At 49.5% G+C, this 25,491-nt stretch overlaps 1 protein-coding gene across 3 annotated transcripts in view; it reads right to left on the bottom strand.

The window, feature by feature from the left end:
• Positions 1-985: 985 nt before the first annotated feature.
• Positions 986-25,491, bottom strand: part of CLMN (calmin) — a 125,946-nt gene continuing 101,440 nt past the window's right edge. Inside the window, exons 9-14 of one of the 3 annotated variants that reach the window (XM_042235441.2) lie at positions 23,427-25,070; positions 19,444-19,640; positions 14,991-15,051; positions 14,308-14,378; positions 13,773-13,869; positions 986-11,559 (exon numbers count right to left, since the gene is read on the bottom strand). In XM_042235441.2, the coding sequence (XP_042091375.1) occupies positions 11,395-11,559; positions 13,773-13,869; positions 14,308-14,378; positions 14,991-15,051; positions 19,444-19,640; positions 23,427-25,070 (2,235 nt within the window). In that variant the 3' untranslated portion in view covers positions 986-11,394. Of the gene's footprint in view, positions 11,564-13,772; positions 13,870-14,307; positions 14,379-14,771; positions 14,917-14,990; positions 15,052-19,443; positions 19,641-23,426; positions 25,071-25,491 lie in introns of those variants that run through there. The other 2 variants (XM_027957369.3, XM_012099012.5) reach the window with 2 other exon arrangements.

Here is a 25,491-nt window from a genome sequence, read left to right on the forward strand (position 1 = left end):
ACCCCAGTGAAGTCCTCTCCTGCTTCTCTCCCGCCTCCATCATCTGTGCTTTAGCCATGCCAGGCTCTTGGGTGTCCCCTAAAAGCACCAGCCATGACCCACCACAGTGCCTTTGCACCTGCTTTTCCCTTCGCTTGAAAAGCTCTTTCCTAGTTATTCAAGTGAGTTTTTCTTGCATCTTCTGCAAGTCTTTGGTCTAATGTCTCCCTCTCAATGAGGCCTCCCTATTGACACTGTATCACCTCCCCATCTACCTCCAAACCGAGGCTCCTGACCTGATCTTTCTCGCATCACGTGATGCTCCTGACCTGATCTTTCTTGCATCACGTCTTGATAGGTATCTGACATGCTATATACTTCGCCTATTTCGTTTATGTCTGTCTCCCCTGCTAGAATGTAAGCTCTGTGAGCACAACGATTTGGTTTCATTTATTACTCTATTCTGAGCGACCACAATAGTGCCTGATGCTAGGTAGGTGTGTGATAGATACCTGCTGTATCACCTCTGATTTGCTTTTCCTTCCTCCTTGCTTCACTCTTGCTGTCCTGGGGTCGCACCACTCCCCAGTGATACATAAGCACATGAGGTTTAACTCAGGCTCTGTTTTCTGAGGGACCTAGGCTAGTAATAACTAGTAATAACTACAGTAACTTGTTACAGATCACACAGTTGGTAAGAGACAGACCCAGGATTCAAACCTAGGCAACCAGCCTGACTCCAGAATCACAGGGCCACTACCAACCCCACAGGAAGTGCCATCACCACCACCATTATTGTCCCTTCTTAGAGCTGCACCTGCAAAGGCGCAAGGCAAGTTAATGGTTTAAAAAAAGGATGGATTTCTTACAATCTCTACGGTTCTATAGTCAGTTAGCTTCACTTTTACCCTAGCAACAGTTCTCTTTGTTGGGATGAAGGAAAGACAGTGTAAATTCTGGTTGGGAAAGGCACGGATACACATGGAAATGAGAATGATCAATGAGCTGGTTGATTCATGAGATTTATACTCAAAATTTTTCTTAAGAATACATGTAATTTTACAAGACCATTCATCATAGCACCAAGCCTAATACTCCTTAATAGAAAACAGTCAAATAACAAATACTCCAGTTAATTTCCCACAGGTATAAATTATGCAAATAATCATTTATATCTTCATTTACAATAATTAATAAATAAGAGTGCACGTTCATACAATTTTTTTACAAAGATACCTTTTTTTAACAAAGCTACAGCTATGTATATACTAAATAGACAAAATAATTCTTGTACTACAAAATAACATTTCACTTTTTTCCAATAGTTCTCTTAGTCCTCTCAGTAAAAATATTCAGACATTATCAATTAAGTCCTGCCATGATATGAAAAGAAACGGTAGCAGTGAATCTCTTAAACATACCACAGACCTTGAAAAAATAAACCCATCATCACTCAGTACTACACACTTTCAACAGCTCCTGTGTCAGCCTTACTAATTGGTCCCGACCATGTACCTGCTCCATGACAGGGACCAAACATCCTTCGGTATTTACTCTTTGTCTTTGGCTGACGTTACCAGCCATCAATGTAAGTGACGCCGGCAGCTAATTTAGGGTGCAATTCAAGGACAAAGGGCCTCTGTTTCATGGTACCCATTCCCCAGGTGCCACACCCACCCCAGGGACATTCTACACAAACGTGCCAACCTTTGGCTTCAAGGATCCAATGCTAGGATGCAAGCAGCTTCTGATTCAAGTGGAATTTCTGTGCCTGGACAGAGGAGCCTGGTGGGCCACCGTCCATGGGGTTGCAGAGAGTCAGACACAACCGAGTGGCTAACACTATGCGTGTCGATGCTCAGAGGGACCAGGGGCGAAAAGAGGAGAATAGAAAGGTCCCGGTGTTTACATCTGTGTATTCCTGCGGCTGAACTTGTGAATTTCAACGAATCTGAGAAAAGTGCTGCGTCAGATGCTGATTTAATTTAAGGAGACCAGTTTAGTTCTGGGAGCCCAGGAAGCAGATCTCGCACGTTCTACAAGCTTCCACCCCCACACCTTCCACAGACAGACTACCTTTTATTCCACCAAACCCTTTCCAAAGGCACCTTTCTAAATACTAAAGCCGGAAGCTGTGCTCTAAGCTTTGGAATTCACTCCCAAATACAGAGGCACATTTATTCTAAGCAAATAGGCCACTTACTGAGATGCTTAAAAACAAAACACACACAAACACAAACTTGCTAACCTTTGGATTTTTAAATTTAGGACAAACTTCTAAAAAGAGGTCTTCCAACTTCCAACCCAGAAAGGTAAATGAATTATTCAAGGTGTCGCAGCAGGTGGGCCCGAGCTAGGACATGCGTTCCTAACAGTCAGGCCAGCGCTGTCCTACTCTGGAACACTGTCAACTCTCTAGGTTACAGACACTCTTAAGAGTTTCCTTTTAAAAGTGATTCAACCCTTAGGAATACAGGCATGTTGTGGCTATCCTCACAGCAGAGTCTACTGACTTCTGGTGGGGCTAAGAGAAGTGGGAATTATCGCAAATAGAAAAAAAAAAAAAACTATCAAAAGACACTTTTCTATTTGTTTTTGCAACAATGCAAAACCCACAACTTTTTAAAGGCAGAACAAAGGAAAAAAATGGTGATTCCTATCTCACAGACCAACCAGTTGTCTTCCAGGAATTCATGTTCTCATCCTTATTTTAATTGTGTTCTTTCCAGGACAATGAAATTTGCTTTTCAAAGGAGGGGCCTCTCTTCCACTCTGAAAAGCATGTTAGAAGAGCTGAGTGAAGAGCTGGGGGCAGTTAATGAAAGTCACTCACTCTTGAATGTTAGACACTGAGTTTATGCTGCTAAAGGCCCTTTAAAAGCAGTCATTTTGGTTATAAATTTGCAACCTTAGGCTAAAACTTGAATTTGGGGTGTCCTCAGTTATTAAAATTTTTTTAAACTTATTTTTAATTGAAGTATAATTGATGTACAATATTACTCAGTCACTTTTACAAACTGAGGATGAAGGAAATATTTAAGCAGTGTTCGTGTGGAAAGTGAAAGTGTTAGTCACTCAGTTGTGTCCAACTCTTGGCAACCCCATGGACTGTAGCCCACCAGGCTCCTCTATCCATGGGACTCTCCAGGCAAGAATACTGGAGTGGGTTGCCATGCCCTCCTCCAGGGGATCTCTTCCTGACCCAGGGATAGAACCTGGGTCTCCCGCATTGCAGGTGGATTCTTTATCACTGGGTCACCAGGGAAGGGTCAAAGTGTGTAGAAACCTAGAAAGGGAAAGAACGCAAGGTGGGGGGTTGCAAGTGACGGATAAAGTTCACCACCTGCCTGGCTCTGAGGTCCTTATCCACTCTTGCCAACTAGACTGAAGTCAGTAAGAATCAGAATCACCTTGGGGCAAAGCTTATTTCCTAAGCAGTGAAGTCTAGGGTGGAAATCAACGTTTGGAAGGAAGTCCTATATTTGCACTTCTGCCACCTGCCAGCTCTATGATCTTGTTATTTTTCCTTCTTGTGTTTGAGCTTCCTTTAAAGCTAAAAGCACCACCTCCTGTGGTGAAAGAACCACCTCCTGCGATTGTTAAGGGTCCAGTGAGTTCATGGGTAGACTTCCTCTTATAAAAGGTATGAGTTAGGTTTGAGACAGAGCAGCTGGCAAGAGGGAGGTGGGTTGGAAAGAAGCTGGGGAAAGCTATGGTAACTGAAAATAATGAAAGGAGGTCTAGTCAAAGCTTGGTGAGGAGGGACAGGCAGACAAGGACCTGCTGAGCAGCATACAATGTTGTAACAAGCTCACAAGGAAGCTATTAATATTTTTGGCCGCACGTGGAACTTTCCCAACCAAGAATCGAACCTGTGTTGCCTGCAGTGGAAGCATGGAGTCTTAACCACTAGACCACTGGGCAAGTCCACAAGTAAACTATCATTCACTCAACAAACATGTGCTGAGTATCTACTCTGCACAGAAGATGGTCAGAGAGGTTATTTGCCCAAGGTCATCCAGGTATCTAGAGACAGAGCTGGAACTAGAACCTAAATCTGGCTGATTCCCAAACCTGCCCTCCTCCCTAATCCATAAAACCTCCTGGGGAAGGATGTGACTATAAAATGAGTGGGCAGGCGGCTTCAGTTAGAGAGGTTTCTGCCAGATGAAAGCTGGCCTTGACACCTAAGAGTCAGGGATGTTAAAGTTTCCAGTGGGATCAGGGCCAGACTCTTGTGTATTTAACACCAAGTGGTCAAACAGCATAAAACACTGGCTGTCTTCTTCCCACAGACGAGGATGATATTCGGCTTGTTGGTGTTATACCCCTGGGCTAGAGGTGACTGCTTGTCGGATGGGTTTTCATCAAGGTTCTCAGAACAAACTACACATTACTTTGCCGACTAAGGTCCTTCTAGTCAAGGCTATGGTTTTTCCTGTGGTCATGTATGGATTTGAGAGTTGGACTGTGAAGAAGGCTCAGCGCCAAAGAATTGATGCTTTTGAACTGTGGTGTTGGAGAAGACTCTTGAGAGTCCCTTGGACTGCAAGGAGATCCAACCAGTCCATTCTGAAGGAGATCAGCCCTGGGATTTCTCTGGAAGGAATGATACTGAAGCTGAAACTCCAGTACTTTGGCCACCTCATGCGAAGAGTTGACTCATTGGAAAAGACTCTGATGCTGGGAGGGATTGGGGGCAGGAGGAGAAGGGGACGACAGACGATGAGGTGGCTGGATGGCATCACTGACTTGATGGATGTGAGTCTTAGTGAACTCCGGGAGTTGGTGATGGACAGGGAGGCCTGGTGTGCTGCGATTCATGGGGTCGCAAAGAGCTGGACATGACTGAGTAACTGAACTGAACTGAACTGAAGTTGATCTTCCCTGTGCAGGAGGACTTGGCAATTCCAGAAAAATCAGAGGGGTTCCGGAACTCTGATGATCTCTGCTGACCCTTGGGAAGTAGGGGCTCAGAGTCTCCAGGCCCTTCTCCCTTCCCAAGCTGGCAGAGCCCACGAGAGTGAAGGACAGTGAAGACCCGCGGGCCACTGTAGAGCTGCCATACACCAGAGAACGGAGGGCCAGGGCTCACCTGGGGCCTGAGGCCACAGCATCTGCATGCTCGCAATGGAGATGGAAAATTCTGGATGCAAAACAAACTGAGTCCTGGCTCTGCCTGCCTCAGGTTCACTTCCCTTCGCTGTTTTTCCTCAACGAGGTGCCTGACAAGAGACAGCGCAAAAAAAGATCCGTGGGATTTCATGTCCAGCGAAGAAGCCATATCTCATTTCTTGGCTCCCTGACGCTGGCTAACCGTTAAGGCAAACTCTGCAGCCATTTCCAGCAAATGAGCATGTTATCACTCATGCTGGCTCTCAGCCTTCAGCTGCTCAGCCAGGTCCTGGCCCTCGTCCTGAGCGCAGCCCCGCTCAGCAGCTGGACAGACTGGACGAAGAGCCAGCCGTTCAGTGGGGGCTCCGGGACGGCAGCTGTGGCCCCAGGCACTAAATCTGCCCCCAAAGGTGGTTTCAGCAGAGATGATGCAATGTTGGGGTGAGAGAAATAACACCTCTGGACCCGAAGGGCATCATGGGCTCTTGTTTCCTGGCCAGAGCGTCACCAAGAAGGTTCTGAAGAGCCATGCTGGCTTGAAACTTGCACACAGCCCACCTCGGGGACTTCAGGACGTCAATGGAGATGGCTGGGGAGGTCTCCAAGCAGAAAGGAGAGAGAAGCCACAGCTGCAAGCTGAGTGGCATTCCGGAGAGTTAAGAAAAGCCAAGGTCACGTGAGAGAGAGTGCATCACAGGACTGCCCTTCAACGACACGGCCATGGAGACAGGCGAGTCCTTAACAAGGAAGCCACCGTGGGTTCTGGTATTCAGGGAGATACAGTCCTTCCTTGTTTCCTTGGGCTTGTGTCTGAGATCAGCTCTTGGATGTTCTGAGTCCTCGACGGGAAAGGAGGTGCAAGTGAGCTTCCAGGACTGGAGGCTGGAGGCTTGCAGAAAACTCACTTGGGTGTCAAGATGTCCCTCCTGAGGGCAGTAAGCAACACTGGGACTAGTCATTTCTCCTTCCTGATCCTCGCCCTTCTCATTTCTTAAATGAGGCACTGTGATCCCTACGTGATCCCTAAGGCTAGCAAACAATCTACAATCTATGGAGATTGGCTATACAGGGAGGCAGCCTCCAAATCTTCTGCCTTCTATGAGATCAACCCTCACACAGAGCAGGTTAGGACTGCACAGGGATGAGAGGAGAGTTGGGGAGAATTCTGCTGAATCCCAGAAAGAGAGAAGAAGCCTGTATTTGGAGTGGTTGTCTAAGGGGCAGAGAAGAGGGTACTCCGATTTCAGTCCTGGTAGGAACTCATCTCCCCACAGAATCCCGGCTTGACTGCTCACCCAGTTCCAAACAGCCACCCAACAGAGGGAGCAGCTGTATTGTTCACTGGCCAACACCAGTGTGGGCTACTGGTTTCCCAATGAAGCAAAACAAGGAAAACCTAAAAAGTGCATGACTCCATGGAGCTTGGGGGCAGCGGGAGGTCTAAGATGGTTGTGTGGGGGCAGGAGGTGAAAGAGGGAGGAAGGAGAACCCTTATCTGCACTGTGGCATTGAGGGGAGCACTGTGTTCCCTCCTCAACCCCCCCAACTTGGCCCAGTGCGAACTGAAGGCGCCCGAAGACCACTGGCTCAGCAGGACTCAGGGCAAGCTCACAAGTGTGTCCACGCAGCAGTGAGCTTGCCTAACCAGCAGGGAGAGAGCACACAGGGGACTGCATAGAGAAGGCCCATGTGTTCAAGATGGTGACCTGAGCACATGGGCTCATGTCTTCCCTGGCGAGAGCCCAGAGAAACAAGAGCAAAGGAATGGAAGTGATGGCATCATGAAGACAGAGCGATGGAGAGGAGGTGACAGCATGTGAGAGATGCCAACCCATTCATGGCAGGGGCAGAGTGGAGGCAGACGGGCAGGGCCAAGGAATCCCAGTGCCTCGTACGTGCAGAGGAGAGGTGTGGTACTGAGCTGCAGCCACTCCTAGGGGGAAGCAGAGGAGTTCCCACCCAGGGACACCAGGCACAGTGCGGCGGGACTGACTCATTGTGTCTGCATAGAGATGGTGATGAGACGCACGCTCAGAGGTCAGGATGCGGGCACTCAGGTGTGCGCCGGCATCTCTGGGTATGGCCCTCCCGTCTGTGCACTGCACAAAGGGGCAAGGCTAGGGGGCAACTGGGAGTTAACCCTAGCCTTGCTCTGCTCCTCAAGCCTTTCCCTGGAGAAAGAGGTAAACGGTGCGCCTGCCAGTCTGGCCACACGCCCATGGTGGGCTTCTGCCCCAGAGCGGCACCTGGATCGAAGTCATCCACTCAGAGGGAATGCCCTTTTGAAACTGCATGAGGGCTCTGCATAGGCTGGTAGCAGCCCTGTGTATGCTCAGAGAGAAGTGGAAATATCTCTAAAGAAACACAATGAGAAACGACCTGGAACTATTGATATGTGTGGTCCTCCCCTGAAGAGTTCAGGTGCCCACCTGGTGACCCTACAGGAAAATCCACAAGTTGACACATAGAGTCTCTGGTCCATTTTTTGAAATGTCACTCTCACACAAGAGCAGATCCACAGGATCACTAGATATCTCAAGAAAACATGTAACAGGAAAGGCAGAGGCTGAGACTAACCTAAAGAAAGGGACCTTAGAGGAAACAAAAGCAAAACAGCAGAAAAGAAGTTCCTCAAAACCCCACTATCATGAACATCCAGAGAGATAAGTTCTGCAGCCACAAAACAAGTACAGGACACTATAAAACAGAAACAAGAGAACCGCCACAAAATGTTTTGGAAATTAAAAACCATTCACCAGGAACACTGACAAGATAAAGTTAACTGTCTTTGCAAGTAGATAAAAAATTAAGAGATGAGAAATAGAAAAAACAATATTAGAGGATTAGCCTGGGAGGTCCAACATTGGAATAACAGGTGGTCCAGAAAGAAAAAACGTGAACAATTACAAGAAAACTTAAGAAATTTCCCATGAGAGCCCAGAACGAGGTATGCCTTCAAGGGCACACCGTCACTGGGACTGTTCAGAACACTAAGAAAGAAGGGCTCTGAAGTGTTTCCTGGGAAGGCAGAGAAACCCAGGTCACAGCCAAAGGCCTGGGAATCAGAATGACATTAAGAATCTCAACAACCACGTTGGAGGTGGGAGTGGTGGGAGAGTATTATTTTCCACCCACAATTCTATATCCAGCTACCCCTGGGTAAGGGCAGAATAAGGACGTTTTAAGTTATGCAAAATCTCAAAATATTTGCTTCCCATGTTCTTTTCTCAGGAAGTTACTAAGGAAGGTGGCACACCAAAATCATCATCAAGGAGAAAATATTTGACGAGAAAAGACAAGCAACTATAGTACACCACTTGGTTCAGAAGTAAACAGACCTCATAGGCTCACGATGAAGAGAGATGTACCAAACAACAAAATCTAACTATGCTGGAAAAACAAAGTGGGGTTAGGCTAAGAGCAAGATCCTTCTCTACCATGGTAGCAAGCCAGTAGATATCTTGCTATTCTAAATTCTAAACATAAAAAGAAATATAAGCATGTTATATAGAAATGCAAAGGTAAATACTAGAAGAAATAGGAAGAGTTGAAAGGGTTGCTTGCAGGAAGCAAGATACAGGAGATTGCTAGTTTCCATTAAAAGCCTTCTTGTATTTGTTTCTTTTTAAACTATGAATATGTATTACTTGGATAAGAATTAAAAATAAATTCTTAAAAAAAAACAAACCATGGGGTGGTTTGCTCTGCTGGCTTCTTCTTACTCACCTTCTATAACTGACTTCATTCACATGAGCCTATCCTCAATTGAGAATCTTTTTTTCTTAAAAAAAAAAAAAAATCAGTTTGTTGCCAACTTGAACTAAATGACTTTCAGGCATCTTGCCAGTAGATGGTTTTAAACAATATTACACTTTGTAATGGGTGAGAGAGAAAACCTGCAGACTTTTCTGAACAAGGTCTAGATCCGTAAAATGAAATGATTAACGTTTGGGTCAGCTCTTCCTTGGCTCTTCAAGCGTCTAATTTAGGTGAGGACTGCTTGGTGTCCAGAGTTACAAAATATCACACACATAATCTTTAGTATCTGTACCTTTGAGCGTTCAATGATGCTAGGGAGCTCATTAATTAGCTCATTTTCCATGGGACACTTGGCCCTCTAGATGGAATTGCTCCAAGCTCCCAACAGCTTTCAGCTTGGAAGGCTTAGATTCGTTCATGGAGAGAAGACAGGCTATAACCAGAGTGGGATAGAATTCAGGTTTTGGCTGTCATCAACTCAAATGTGCTAGGTAAATTCTTTTGGCTATGCTGGAATTCTGTAAACTGGAGACCCACTGCTCGAAATAAGCAAGCCCTTGGCTTGCAGAGAGAGAAGCATGATTCTTAGAGTAAGAACAACACTGGTGTGTCAGCTGACAGACTGTTAGAGCCGTGAAGGATATTCCAGAAGAAATGGGTGACAAGCCTGGAAGTGAACAAAACTTCGTGGGAAAAATATGAGAGAAAAACAAAGGTTGGCTGTTGACCTAAAAATTTTGGTTTTGTTTTAAATGAGGACATTCTTATCTATTCATTGTTTTATTTTTTTTTTTTTCAGGACATCCCTGGGCCCAAGAGAAGTTCCCTAAGAGAGGGGACAGCTCCAGGGGGGATGTCGGGTGGCCTGGGTACACTTGCAAGTCTGCTCCTGGTTGGCTGTGTGAACTTGGCCAAACGCCTCAGCCTCTCTGGGTTCAGCAGCAAAGATGCTGTCTGAACGCCCCTCTTGACCTCATAGTCTGTGGGTTTATAAGTCTCACTCGATATGCTTTCTGAGCAGGGGAGGACAAGGGGAGAAGGAAGCGATACCCAGGGAGGTAGGGCCTGTGTCTTGAAAGGAAGCAGAGAGCCCAGGGTAGAAGGAAGATGGAAGACCAAAGGGCGGCTGGATGCCCTTCCTCTACCACCTGCCAGTTCTGGCTACTTCTCAAGATGCCTTCCGGAAACCTCTCTCCTTTTCAAGAAACCCATTATAATGGACCACAAAGGAAGGCGGTGCTGAGACTCACACTGTGTGGTAGTGTGTACACAGGTGTTCTCGGAGCAGGAACCTGCTGGGCTACTACATGCTCTAACACCAACCAGAGCTCATTCTCAGCCAGGTCACCCCTGCCCTCCTCCTGGGGCTTTGGGAGGCTCTTGGTGTTTACAGTGCTCTGGGAGGCCTTGGGTACCAGCCTCAGGAGCCACAGATGGAAGCCGGAGGTGGGGGGTATGGGTGCGGGACTGCCCAGACAAAGCAAGAGGGATCCCACACCTTGCCCCGAGTCAGCCAAAGCTCTGCTTTTCATGTTTCGACTAGACCACCCCCTGAGAATTCTCTTGAATGGAGGATTCCATGGGTGGAAAAGGTTTGAAAAATCACAGCTTTATCTCAATTCAGTCAGCGCAAAAGCAAAATGAAAATGCATCCCCTCCCTAGAAGAACACCCTAGTGTGAACAAGTGTGCACTGCAGCTCACGACCCAGCCTTTACTTTCTGTGAGTTCTGCTGATTGTGGACGTACTTTCCTAGGGCCAGCAGTTTTGTGCTGTTCTTTGGATAATCCCCTCTCCCGCCCCGCAAAGACCACGACCAACCACCAGACCACCACGGGGCCCCCAGCGCCTTCACCCAGATGCCCCTCGCGGAGGAAAGTGAGGCAGTTTTCTTCCCATAGGGGCTCTCCCGGGGGTATTCATCCCCTTTGTCATCAGGAGGTGACAAACTCAAGTCCATCTGGGACCTTAAAAGCTGAGCGAGCTAAGAATCAGTGCTTGTGCTCAGCCGATGAGTCGTCTCCGACTCTGCAACCCCAGGGACTGTAGTCCGCCAGGCTGCTCTGTCCATGGGATTCTCCAGGCAAGAATACTGGAGTGGGTTGCCATTTCCTTCTCCAGGGGATCTTCCCGACTCAAAGATCGAACCCGCATCTCTTGTGTCTCCAGCACTGGCAGGCAGATTCTTTACCACGGAGCCACCTGGGAAGCCCCATAAATCTCAGCCACGAAGCTTAACAGTAATACCTGACAGAACAAGGCACACAAACAAACCCCACCCAAGGATCCGGCCACACACCTGAGTGTTCTGTTCACAGCCTAAGAGAAAAGCATGCTTAGGACTTACAAGAAAAGAAAACGAAAGGAAACATGAAAAAAAATAGTGGGGAAGGCGGGGGGGGGGGGTGGTGGTCTAAGTTTCCTTGGAGGTCTTCCACTATCTGCAGAAGTGCGCCGTCCAGAATAGGCAAGAAGAGGAAGGAAGGAGAATGCCCACCCCACGGCCAGGGTCCTGTCTCTTTTATTACGCAGACGCACGCATCAGAGTCTGTTGACGTCCAGCTGGGGGAAGAGCAGCAGGCAGTAAACCAGGAGCCAGAGGAAGAGGATAAAGTACATCACGTCCGGCTGCTGGACCAGCTGTGTCAGTGAGTCGCTCTGGGAGCTCTGGATCTCCCGCAGCCTGGCTTTGCCCGAGTGGTTGGCCTTCCTGCAGGAGGGAGACACACCAAAGCGGTCACAAGCGGGGTTCCCCCACCCAGGGGACCCCCATTCCCTCCCTGAACTCCAGCCTCACTGCCCAACTGGAGAGCCAACAGCTTCCCAGCGAGGGGCAGACCCAGGTGGAGGGCGGGGTCCTGGGACGCTCTGAGCTTTCAGACTCTCAGTTCATCTCCACGACACCACGACAGAAGGGCTGTTAGCCCCATTCTGCAGATGGGCCTGCTGAATCTTGTGGGGTGGGTGGAGGGGCTTTCTCCAGCCCACACAATGACTTTCGTGACAAAGCTGGGACCTGGGCCAGCTCCGCACCCTCCTCCAGGATGTGTCCCGTTATACAGCAGTGCCCTGAATGCAGAGTTCAAGGCTGACAGCTCTTTTTTATGCTCCCAGGAACAGAGGGGCTTCCTAAGGAATCTAAGGAGAGAAATGAGGCGTTCCCTGCTGACCGATCATTTAAAAACAGCCATTAGCAACAAAAACATACCTCTCTACCATCTAGTTTTTGTTCTTGGCTTTGGAATCTAACCTTGAACATGATTACCAGGTTCCATATTGGTGAGAGGTATCTTTCCTTTTTTTTTTTTTTTTAAGAGAAGAGAGTAGATATATATATATATTTAATATCTATTTTTATTTATCTGGCTGCACAGGTCTTAGTTGCAGCATGTGGAATCTCTGTTGTGGCATGCAGGATCTAGTTCCCTGACCAGGAATCGAACCTGGGACACTCTGTGTTGGAAGCATCGAGTCTCAGCCACTCACTCTCCAGGCAAGTCCCTCTTCTCTTATTTTTATCTTATTTTAACAGAAAGTGAAAGTGAAAGTCGCTCAGTCGTGTTCAACTCTTTGCGACCCCATGGACTGTATGGAATTATCCAGGCCAGAATACTGGAGTGGGTAGCCTTTCCCTTCTCCAGGGGATCTTCCCAACCCAGGGATTGAACCCAGGCCTCCTGCATTGCAGGCGGATTCTTTACCAGCTGAGCCACCAAGGAAGCTCAAAAATACTGGAGTGGGTAGCCTATCCCTTACTCCAGGGGATCTTCCCAACCCAGGGATCGAACCCAGGTTTCTCACATTGCAGATGGATTCTTTACCAACTGAGCTATCAGGGAAGCCCTAAGGTAGCACTAAAATGACATTTTACTGTTGCCTGGTGGGGAGGGTCTAGAAGGGGGCTGTGTGGTGGTGACAGAAAAGGCTCAGAAGACATTATCTGATTGCAGTCGGGGCTGGGGGTCTCTGCTTGCAGCTGCATTTACAGAACCTGTGTGTAAACTCCTCGGGGTCAATCTGGGGCACGTGACAGATTATGAGAAGCAAAAATCACCTCTTCCCTGAATCATCTCCCGATACAGCAAGAAGCCAGGCCAAGAGGGGATTAAACCTTTGCCCTGGTCTGGAAACTGAGTGATTCTCACGCAGATAAGGGGCAGAATTTCTTTCTCCTTCTTAAAACTGTTTTTAGAGAAATTTTAAACTACTTTTTTTAAATCACATTGGTAATAAATGCGCAAAAGCATGGAAAATGCGACGGCATTTCTCAACCTTGCAGGTTCAATTTTCAAAGACTCTATCTCATAAAAGCTAAAAGTACTATTTTCCTATGAGGATGTCAAGCCCAGTGGAAAATGTGAATTAATATTCCCATTTTATGGCAGGAGAGGGAAACAAATCTTGCCTCTCTTTCTTTAAGAACCGGAGAGGTGGATGTCTAAAGATCACACTCCTGGCTGTTGGGAAACTTTCAGAGTCTTTCCATTTGAATAATCTAAGTCTTTTCAGGCTTCCCTGGTGGCTCAGAAGGTAAAGAATCTGCCTGTAAATGCAGGAGACCTGGGTTTGATCTCTGGGTCGGGAAGAGCCCCTGGAGAAGGGAATGGCAACCCACTCCAGTATTCTTGCCTGGAGAACCCCATGAGCAGAGGAGCCTGGCAGGCTACAGTCCATGGGGTCACAAAGAGTTGGACACGCTGAGTGACTAACACTTTTCAAGTCCTTCCAAGTCAGTTCAAATCCACGGCAAATACAATATATAAATAAAATTAAGTGATTCAATAACTTTAACAGGGATAGGGACATCTCAGGATTGTCAGAGTTTCAGATCTGTCTGCCTGCCTATGTTCTAAACAGGCGGTATTACAACCATTCGACACTCAGTCTGGGTCATCTAGTTCTCCGACAGTAAGAAATACTTTCATAGACATCCTGGCATGTTTGTACTCCCTCTTCATGTCTGCTCTGATGCCATAAAACTGTAAAATCAGCTCAGTGAGCTTCTGAGTAGTGTACCTGCAGTGGCGACACAGAAGGAACACGGTTGTCAGGGGCTACAGCATTTTTAAAAGCACACACAGTAATCCCATGCCTACCTCCTCTGCCTGGCTCTGTTCAGAGAGCCAGCTGATGCCACTGCATTATCTCAATGAAGATTCACACCCAGGTCTCATGACCTAGGTCTCATGACCCAGTGTCTTTAAACCAAGTCATTTTTCTAAACCGTGCCTTCTTTGTCAACCTGGATTCATATCTCCGTTGCCCTCCCAACTCACATTCAATTTCCATTCACTTTCTCTGGAACAGGTATTTTCTTGCATGTTTCTAGACGATTAATATTATTATCCAACAAAGCTCTAGTTGGAGAATAGCCACCCCAGAACGTAGACTGTGTGATTAAAGAAAAAAAAAAAATCCCTTAAACCCTACTGAGCCTGGAGCCCAGCCACCCACCTGGTTAACATTCGGGTTCTTCTGTCATCCACATCCGCTGCGTTCCTCAACTGAACATAGCTAAAATGATCCTACAGTGAAATTTATAAACAAAACCCCCGCAACCCAATTAGTAAAGATGAAATCTCTGAAACAGAAAATAAGATGATTTTAAACATACAAAGTCGAGCATGCCGTGCTTTTCTCAATCTTGCAAACATCTAATTCCAAAATGAAACTACTATGTAGTGATCTACACATTATTCCCATGGGTGGACGGATGAGGCCCTGCCCCCCGCAACTGGGGCAAGCTATGGATCCCCTGGCTTTTGGGGGCCCAACACATGCAGAGCTGAGTGGTTGTAAAGACAAAGGGAACCCTCTGCTTAGGCTGCATCTCTGTCTTTGAACATGATCTTTCTGGATGTGTGTGCAGGGGTGGGGTGGGAGGTCTTGAATACGACTGTTATGACAAAGAGGCCTTCGGGCTTTAAAATCATCACTTTATTTACATCCCCTAATGCCCAAACTGGACATCTGATTGGACTGTGCTTAATGACAAGGTTTCAATTTGCTTGTCTTCTATCCAAAAGCATAGCTGTTGCACGTCAGTAATTTCAAAGCTCTGGGCTGGGGGGAAGGAAGGAGGGAAAGGAATTGATTAGCAGGGGCCGGATGCGAGAAGAAGAAATTCACATACTAACCGATTCCAAAGACCTATTAGTATGTCGTCGAATGTAAATGCTGGAGTCACTGTGACTCGTCCTGAAAAATAAACACATGTTTTGAATTGATGCCACCAAGAACTCCTCATTGCCCCCTTCCCGAGGCTGCCACATGTGGATTTAGGCAAGCTCTGACTTCAGACCTAGTGACAGAAATGAGACCCATTATCCAGTATGTGTGCTTAAAAACAGCAGGATGATATGAAAGAGACACACTGAGCCCTCACTGACAAGAAAAAAAAAAAGTGAGAGATAATTTAAAATAGAAAGCAGACCACATATTCTTAAAAATCATAGGATTTCAGAGCAGGAGGAAGATTTTTTTTCCCCAAATATCCCCCAATTGTGGGACTCACCAGACGTCGTCTGCAAGCTAAAGTCAGACCGGGACTGGGTCCTGGGACCTAGACTCCCTCTGCAGTGCTCCATGCACGATGCTGAGGATTCCCAGGTCTGGACCACCTGGTTTCCTTTCATACAGGAGGTGGCGGATTTTCTAGCTATATCTGTGAGGCTGATGTGGGAAGTATCTCTGATCTTCTAATGAAGCTGCTCCACTACAGTTAGAACTGGACATGGAACAACAGACTGGTTCCAAATAGGGAAAGGAGTACGTCAATGCTATATATCGTCACCCTGCTTATTTAACTTACATGCAGAGTACATCATGAGAAACGCTGGGCTGGAGGAAGCACAAGCTGGAATCAAGACTGCTGGGAGAAATATCAATAACCTCAGATATGCAGATGACACCACCCTTATGGTTCACTCAGGGCTAAGGCAAAAAAGACACCCAGCCAGAGGTCTCAGTTTTCATCCTGGCTGATTGACCATAGTCAAATAGCTGATTAACCGTAGTCAAATAGCTGATTAACCATAGTCAAATAGTTACACCTCTGATCAGTTTTCCTCATCTGTGAAATGGATCATCATTCTTACTCCATCTGCTTCTTGAAGCTGTCAGGGATACTAGCATTCCGTAGGTCAAAGTGGTCCTGTCTCGCTGCTCAACAGAAGAATGAGGTGTTGGATGTGGACTGGCCTGATATAGAGACCATCACATCAGTTTCCTCAAGGCAGACCTACTATATGGCATTGTGGGGTCCAGGGAAGAGTTTATTCCCATTATTGTCAGCCTTGCTATTACCAGCTCACAGCTGTCCCCTAAACATCACCAAGCTCTTCCCTTTCTGCGGGTGGCACGTTTCCAGCTAACAGGTTTTGAGCTCCTTCTATGTCCCAGGTGCGGGGCTAGGCCTAGAGAAACTTCAGTCTTTGTCCTCAATCCAAAGTCTGTGTTAGTTTTTCCTGGCTGGTATCACAGCACAGAAATGAAACAAAACACACCAACAGAAAAAAAAAATCAAAAACAAAGAACCCGCTCCTCCAGGAGCCCACATTGGACTGAGAGAGCACGCCCACTCCTTATCATTTCCTACCTCCTGCCCCACAACAAAGAACTTTTATTCCTTGAATGCCGAACACAAGCCAGGTGCTGCACTAAACGCTAAGACCATACTGGTCCTAGCTGGCTGGAGCGGGCTGACAATCTAGGGGGAGAGTAGATGATAAATATGTCCTTCCACGTATTATTATAGAAATGACCGCTTTGATCAATGCTGCGAAGAAAGAATAGAAGCTAAGAGAACATATAAAGGGGTATCAAAAATAGCCTGGAGGAATCCAAGAGGGCTGCCTGGAGAAAGTGGTAGTGGAGCTGAGACTCAGCGGAGCCAGACAGGAGACAGGCAGGGGACAGAAGATTCTGAAAGGTGAAGGAGATTGGCTGGGGGCATTCCAGGACCTCAACTAAGGCCAGGGTGCTTGGTGCACTGGGGATGGGGAAGAGGGTGACCAAGGGGGACAGAGATGAGGCAATGAGGGATCCTGCAGGCTCTGCGCAAGCGGCCTTTCTGCCTAGACCAGCGAGAAGCCACGGGGGTGACCGACAGCCAGGAATACACCCTGTGCCGTCCCTGCGCAGAGAGAGAGATGCCCAGGGCTCTGTCCCTTTCCTAAGCCTCAGCCAGGCAATGACCTCCCAGGTCAGTGCTCTGGAGTCAGGCTCGGGGGGTGTGGGGCGGGGGGGCAGGTGAGATGGCCCTGAGCACAGGACAGGCGTCGGGGTCCAAGTTCATTCATGCGCATGAACGCCCCTCCACGTTATCTGATGACATTAGGTATTTAGCTTCCACCTTGGCTAAAATGCTGCATCACAGTTACAGCTTTGCTTAAGTAAGATGGGATGGAGGAGCTGAGAGATCAGAGTGAAACCTTTGCACGAAAAGGTCAGTGCGGCCTCACGCTCACAGACACTGAAACATCGGTTTACTTTTCTCTATCCCTCCCCCCGTCCCATCTCCACAGGGTGGGTTTTGCTGGTCCTTCTGATGAAGAGGGACGAACCCAAGGTGCTTGCTTCTTCCCCACCCCCATGCTCCCGTGTTTCTCCTCCCACCCCCTCCCATTTGATGAATATTTCCTGAGATGCCTACTATGTACCAGTTGTTGCTCAGGCTGTCTGTCCCACCTGGAACATCTCTCTCCCTCTCCCAAATGCAAGTCCTGCTCATCCCTTGATGCTGAATTCAACTGATCTCTCAGCACCTAGGCTGCCCTGACCCCCTCTGGCCCCTCTGAGGTCTCATCATAAATCCCTACTTGCCTCTCACACCCAAGGTGCCCACCCAGTCCCAGCAGGATAGATGGAGCACTCCCTGTCTCCTTCCGGCTGGGGGCTCCTGGAGGGCAGAGCTGTGGCCGGCCTCTTCCAGAGTCCCCAAGTCTAGCGGGCTCCATCACACATACATGACGGCTAGAAGACTGCTAGGGCCTGACCCGCTTAGGGAGAAGGGGGGCAGTCTGGTCCCGAGTTGGGGTGGAGTAGATGACAGCCCTGGACCACCTGCCCGGGAGTGCTCATCTGCATTTAGAGCAGGGTCAGGTCCCGCTGCACAGGAGACATAGACGTCTGCTGGCCAGTCACGGCCAAGGGCAGGGAGAAGGACTTAGCTGCTGCTGCTGCTAAGTTGCTTCAGTCGTGTCCGACTCTGTGCGACCCCAGAGACAGCAGCCCACCAGGTTCCCCCGTCCCTGGGATTCTCCAGGCAAGAACACTGGAGTGGGTTGCCATTTCCTTCTCCAATGCATGAAAGTGAAAAGTGAAAGTGAAGTCGCTCAGTCGTGTCTGACTGTTAGCGACCCCATGGACTGCAGCTTACCAGGCTTCTCCATCCATGGGATTTTCCAGGCAAGAGTACTGGAATGGGGTGCCATTGCCTTCTCCGAGAAGGACTTAGAGTCATAGGCTAAGTTGGCAGCTACCTCCCATTGTGCCTTATGTCTCCTCCCTTGGGCTCCCAACTGCTCTTTGTCCTCCAAAACCCAACATGGGAGCCAGGTGGAGGGGAGGTGGGAAGCAAGGCATTGGACAGCCCCACCCCCTGGCTCTCCCTGTATGGGCTTCAAGATCCCCTCACTCCCCCAGTGATTATCTCAGTCATTTCCCTCTGTGGCCAGCATGGCTCACCCAGCACAGGCAACATGGGGTCACAGAAGGAGTGAGGACTTCTGACAGGTCTGAGTCCAAGACCCCCAGCTCTGGCATCTCCTAAGCTGGGAGGTACCCCCCCAGCTTCCCAATGATGCACAATCACACCTGCCTGCCTATCGAGGTGCCCACAAGAATTGATGAACCAATGTAACGGAAATGCCTGAATACACAAGGGCTGGTACAAGGTGATAGTAACTGTGATGATGAGTGATGATGGCGAGAGACCAGGGTCTTCTGACATTCAGCAGTTAAATATTTTCCCTGGGAATAATCCAGACCATCCAGCAGCCTCGGAGTGACAGAGCAGATGTGTGCTACAGGCTTCCTAGCAGTTTAAGTTTATTATCCTCCCTGCCTCCTCCTCCCCTCGGGTGAATCGACCATCCTTACTGCCTTGGACCCAAACTCGTGGGTGAAGCTGTCATATTAAAGTCCAGCTTCCATGCAACACTGATAAATGGTTCCCTCCACGCATATGCAGTACATCCCTTCCGATTCTGTAAGATGCTCCTAAACGACTAAGTTTGGTCTCTACCTACACTGACTGGTAGTTATCATGGACTAAGGGTGGCAGGGTCAAGTCTATTACCTCTCATCCCCACCCCTACCTATGGTTCAGCCATCTCTCTGCTTGCTGCCCATTTCCACTCAGAGCCGCTGGGGGTGAGAAGAGAAGGTGAGGTGCAGGTCCTCCTGGTTTTGTGGGGAGGTCCTTGGGGAAGCCCAGGTGTGGGGAAGGAGCACTTCATCTGAATCTGTTTCCCTTGCTGTCCAGCCCTGCCCCCATATCCCCATCCAATCAGAAACCGGAAATGGGATGAGATTAGAGAGTAGCTCCCCAGGCAGGGGCTCTGGGGTGAGAAGATGTTAATAAAATACCTGGAAAGGACTTTGTGGTCACCAGTGTCTTCCTCCAGGTCATCTGAGGAGCGAACAGTTCCAGGGGCTACAAATATTGAGCTTTCTACGTGGTCCACATGTTTCCTTTTCTCCTTTTTTTTGCTGCTGATCGATTCTTCCATTACCTTTTCCTCTAAGGGGCTGGCTAAGTTTTCTGAGTTTGGGGATTCCTGGGACTGAACAACAAGACAACCAAATACAAGTCAGCATTTTATGTCGCGACATGGAGTGCGTGACACCACCCAGCAGCAACCCGCTCCACCTTCACTCCAAGGCCCAGCTAAGGTGTCCCCTCCAATCCTGCCGCTCCCGTGGGGTCCTTCCAGCACAGCCCGGTGTGGAGGAGAAGCCCGCCAGAATTCCTGCTCCCTGTGCAGAGTTTCAAATGCTCCAGACTGATGGATCAAAACCACATGGGTTTTCCAGTCAGTTAAGACCTGGTTTCAAATCTTGGCTAAGTCAGTTATCTGACCTTGAGTAACTGACTTGATCCCTTTGATCCTCAGTTTCTCTGTCAAATGGGTATAATAATTATCAGCCTCTGATAAAGTGCTTATACTACTGCAGTTCCTATAAATGATGTCCCCCACAGCGGGCAATGATTAGACCCTTCACACAACTGTCATCCACTTAAACAGAAGAACGGTTACTGGAGGCCACGTGAGCCGAGGGCTGGAAAGGTGGCCCCTGTGTTTGAGGAGATGAGTCTTCACTGTGCTTTTAGCCAAAGGTGGATGGCAGCGCAACCTCCGTTGCATTTACATAATAAGGAAGATTCTTTGACCATCGACCCCACCAAGCTCTCTGAAACCCGTGAGGAATGCTCTCGCATGAAATTAAGAAGCGTGGGAATTGTTGGCGATACCTCTCAAGAATTCTGACAGGGGCTGGAAAAACTTGCTCAACAGGTATTCTAATAAGAGGATCAAAGTGGCCAGACCTGTGCGGCCCAGGAGAACAAAGCTCCCTGCAGAAATTAAACCCGCTCTCAGCAAGCTGAAACGCCAGTTCCTCCTCCATCATCAGTGAGCAGATGCTTCCTTTCTGAAAGGTGAGATGAGGAGAGGACTGATTTTCTTAAAGACTAGAAGCCAGAACTTGCCATTTGCCAGTCAGTTTAGAAGAGAGTTTTCTTCTTTTCTTTTTAAAGGAAGGCCAGGTATGGGAGAAATTCTCCATCCATGTCATCCTCTTTGTCCGGAAACAAGACTCCCAGACCTCACCTGTCATCCTGGGCCTCACCACTTCCCCTCCCCCAGCCCTGCTCACTCACTGGGATCAAGGCCTGGGCTACATACTCTTGGGAGCCAATTACAAGGTGTGTTTGGGAAGAGTGGGCACCTGCTGGTTGGACGGGTGAGCACCGGAGGAAGCAGCCCAGTGATGAGCAACGCGGGGCGGGCGCCCACCCCGGAACCCAGAAATGCAAGCTCTCCCCAAGCTCTCCTGCAGCTCAGCAAAAAACAGATGCAAACCTAGATCTCCCGAAGCCCTTCCCAGTCCAGGGCTCTTCCAACCTTGTCCCAAACCATCTGTCCACATGCTGGCCACACACACAGGCGCAAAGCCTGCCTTTGGAAGCAGAAGATAGCCAAGGGCCTCATCTGCGTGTCCACACTCAGTCACTGGGGGAGACTGAGGCGCTCATTAGTCATTTTCCAGCCTTCTTTTTTTTTTTTAAATTTTCTTGGCTGTGCAGCAAGGCTGTGGGATCTTCCCCACCAGAGACTGAACACACGCCCCTTGCACTGGAAACTCAGATTCTTAACCACTGGACCGCCAGGGATGTCCCCTCATTAGCCATTTTAAGTCACACAGAGGGGCAGAGAGGCAACTCAGGCCCTCTCCTCACCACCCACTTGGTCCCCTTTCTTTTGCCCTAAAAGAAATTTTCAGCCTCTAACAGTTCAGAGAATCATCCCAGTTGCTGTTGTCATCTCCAACCTGGGGACCCTGAGACCTACTGAGGGACATTTCCTACCCCACAGGATTTTTGGGGTCTCCCACAGGACAAGCCTGCTCTGACAGACAGCAGACGGCCAGGGAGGGGCAGAAGGCAGGACTAGGCTCCTCTCCCTGGGGCAGAACAGTGACAGGCAGGTCACTGGCACCTGTGAGCCACCCAGCCCTCTTCTCCAGCCAAAGCCAGAGAATGGGTGCTCGGCCCCAAAGAACAGGTCGGGCCATGCTTGGCTTCTATGCCATCAGGGCCAGAGAACCCTGCTCCACCCCCAGCGCTCAGGCAGGGGCTCTCCTCCACTGTCTGGAGTTGGCAAAGCCACAATTGATGCTATCACTTTGGCCCATCTAAACCCTAAATGTCTGGTTTTTAAAAATTAATTAATGCATCGATTTGGCTGCTCTGGGCCTTAGCTTTGGAACACGAGACCTTTAGTTGCACCGTACGACCTTTTAGTTATGGCATGTGGGATCTAGTTCCCTGACCAGGGATGGAAACTGGGCCCCTTGCATTGGGAGCTCAGAGTTCCAGCCACTGGACCACCAGGAGAGTCCCCTAAATGTCTTTTGCACGCGCGCGTGCTCAGTCACTTCAGTGGTGTTCGACTCTGTGCAACCCTATGGACTGTAGCCCACGAGGCTCTTCTCTGTCCATGGGATTCTCCAGGCAAGAATACTGGGGTGAGCTGTGTGTCCTTCTCCAGGAGATCTTCCTGACCCAGGGATCGAACCCGGGTCTCCTGCATTGCAGGCAGGTTCTTTACTGCTGAGCCAACAGGGAAAACTCCTAAACGTGTTTTAAGGTTACTCAGATTCCCCTACTGCAGCCTCTCCAGACAGCAAGGCTTTCTTGTTCCTTCGAACACCTCTGGGCCCTCACTGGATCCTGTGTTGACTCTCCATCACCTCAGGATTTAATTTACCTGTCCTCACAGGACACCCCAAACTGCCATTCAGTGTACATTGACTGTGGCTTTGCAGGCCCTGTCGGGCTGGCCTCTGGAGCCCAGAGATGAATACACAAATGCTCCCTCTTTACTGGGAGAGAAAATCAAGATCCATGAGACTCGAAAAGAGTCCAACATGACTGAGCAACTGAGCTTGCAAACACACACACACACACACAAACACACACAAACAGGTGGTAGGCAAAGGCCTCCAGATAGGGGAGCAACTCCAGCAAAACCTGGAGGCAAAGGAGCATCTGGGAGGCGGGGAAGAGGCAGGGGAAGGGTCCCCTGCACCCTCTCACCGCTCACTCTGGGGGCCCCTCTAGAGCTGCTGGGCCAGGTGAAGGCAGACTCGAGGTGGCAGACAGCGTATGCCCAGCTCCTCCAGCTCAGACGTGCATGTCCCCCCCGGCCCTGTTTATACAACTCACTTCTAACAGCAGGAGCCAAACTATGGTGCCAAACAGATAACAGGCCTTGAAACATCACGGCTGGGGTCCAGTGTGAGGTCTGGCTTGGTTTTCCCGGCTGCTGGAGGAGGAGGGCCTGCAGTTGACTCGGTGCAGGAGAGGCAGAACTCTGATCACTAATGAAAATGATTTCTGCTATCACTACGATGGAAAGCCCCCACCGCCACCAAGCATGACCGCGGCTGATCTCCCGGGCAGCCTGTGGGCAGGGCCAGGACTACGGGGAGGCCAGCAAGGTGCCCAGGGTGCCAAACTGGACCTGTGTCCCTCTCAGGCGTTCACCTGGCCCTTTGCCTGAGCCTGGAGTGAATTTCTCCCTAAATTCTGGACCTGGGATGCCTGTGCGGGAAGCTGCATTTCTCTATTTTATGGAGGAAGAAGGAAAGTTTAGGAGAAGGAAATGGCAACCCACTCCAGTATTCTTCCCTGGAGAATCCCATGGACAGAGAAGCCTGGCAGGCTACAGTCCATAGGGTCACACAGGGTTGGACCCGACTGAAGCAACTTAGCACGCACGCACAAGGGGATTTTGGAAGAAGCACAGAATTCCCCATGCAGGGTTCCCAACTCCATAGTCACGTACCTGATGGCCCTGCACGGGGACACTGTTTTTGGCCTCCCTTTGCTGGTGGTCCTCAGGCGAGGGTTGGGGAGAGGGTTCTGAGGCGGGACTGGCATCTTCCACGATGCTGGCCTGGGGGAGGTCCTCGCCCAGCCCAGAGAAGCTGAAGCTGCTCTGGGAGGCCTCGGCATCGTCGGCCTCGTCGGCCTCGTCTTCCCTGGCCCCCAGGTCCAGCAGATAGCCCTCCGGTTCTTCCAGGTCCATCTCTTCGTTTTTCAAATCCTCCGAGCCTTCCGCGTAAGCCTCCAAAACCGCGGCCAGGGGCACCTCATAATGTGGGTAGTAGAAAAGGTCATGGGGGATGACGGAAATCTTGGAGAGCGGGGGAGATGGCTTGAAGTCCAGGCCCTCCTCGCTGGGGCTGCGGAGGGTCTCCAAGCTGACGCTGCTGCTCGGCGGGTTGGAAGGTAATTCTCCCCCGAGCCCCCGGAGGCACTCGGCTTCCCCTTCCTCCTCGCCCCGACGGCGGCGTCGGAAGGATTTGCGCTTGGCCTTCTCATACACCTCTGGCTTTTTATCCACCGGGGCCTCCTCAGGAGCCAAAGAATAGCCTTGGTCTTGGTCTCCAGGGTCCTTGTGAGGGTCAGGTTGGTCGAGCTTCACTGGGGCCTCATCCGAATCTGTCTTCTTACAGGCGGATTTCCCTCTCTGTTTTTCCAGCCTCTCAGGGTGATCCTCTGACAGCTCCTCCTCTGCAGGCTTTTTCTCATGAGGCGAAGGAACCTCATTGAAAGCCTGGCTGGTGGAGGCAAAATCAATGAGGTCGCTGTTAAACTTTGAGGCTTTTAATGGTATGGCTTCAAAATAGTCTTCTTTATCCATCGCTTCTACCGTCAGCAGCTTCACCTTGATCTCCAAGGCATCAGCCATAACGGTGTTCTCTCCCAAGGGTGAGGGGAGATGGCCTTCATCCCCAGGGCTGGATGCCCTCTCCGATGCCCCATTCCACGGGGCAGAGGTCCAGGAAGTCAGAGGATGACTGATCTCACCATCCACTGAGGACACGTCGCCAGGGGCCTCGTCGGAGGCTGCTTCCAGGATCTCTGGCGCCTCCCGTTTCGGCATTTCTTCAGCAATGTCAGCCGCCAAGACCTGTTCATCCTCCTCGGACAAGTCCCTGGTCTCTCCGGGGCTCCCTTCGAAGCGCAGGTCTGCACTGTAGAAAGGGTCCTGACTGCAGGAGGCATCCTTGTAGGTGTCGGCCTCAAAGTGCACCGTCTTCTTGATTGGCAGAGAGTTGGACCTCCGGCTGTCCTTTCGGGATGATAGAATGGAAGATTCTGGAGCCGGTTCACTGGTGCTGTTGAGCTTCCCGGGGATCCCTTGGAGAACCTGCTCAATGATCTGGTTCATGAGCTCAGAGGAGCTGTCCTCCAGCTCCTGGCTGGAAACGCCACCCAGGCAGGGTTCCTTCACATCCTCAGGCTTGTCACAGACGAAGACTTTGGAGGGAGGTGGGTGGCTGGCCTCGTGGTTGATGGTGTAGGCTCGCTCCCTGTCCTCGGTCAGAAGGAAGATGGCGCTCTCCTGTTCCGAAGGGGTTTCTTTGATGCGAACGAAGGTAGATTCGATAGGGGCTTCTTTGTCGGAATCCACAAAATCCTCCTGCCAAGAAACACAGGGCACCATGAAATTAGCAGTGTTTAAGTGCCACATAGAGTCCCCTCTCAAAACACAAAAACAAACCAGCAAGAGCACTTCAGAATAAATGGAAGTGTTCTGATACCGTTGTAGATGGGCAAATGAGTATTGTTCCTGCTGAAATGTGAAACCATCAGATAAGTTAAAGAGAGGGTCATTTTCGAAGCTATGGCTGCAAAGACATCTCAATGTACTGAACTCTGGAGAAGGATGGGCCCTTTCTAAGCGAGGAGGTGGTCAGTGACCTCATACCTGTGGGCCACTGCCTGGTCTGGGTACAGAGAAGTGAACCCACCTAAGATAAGGAAAGAGCAGCTAAATCTTTACTGATTGTTGGGCTGGTGTGAGAGATTGAGTCTGGAAGGGCCTCAAACATGAAAAACCA

This window comes from Ovis aries, chromosome 18 (genome assembly GCF_016772045.2).
Source record: "Ovis aries strain OAR_USU_Benz2616 breed Rambouillet chromosome 18, ARS-UI_Ramb_v3.0, whole genome shotgun sequence".
Classification (NCBI taxonomy): domain Eukaryota; kingdom Metazoa; phylum Chordata; class Mammalia; order Artiodactyla; family Bovidae; genus Ovis; species Ovis aries.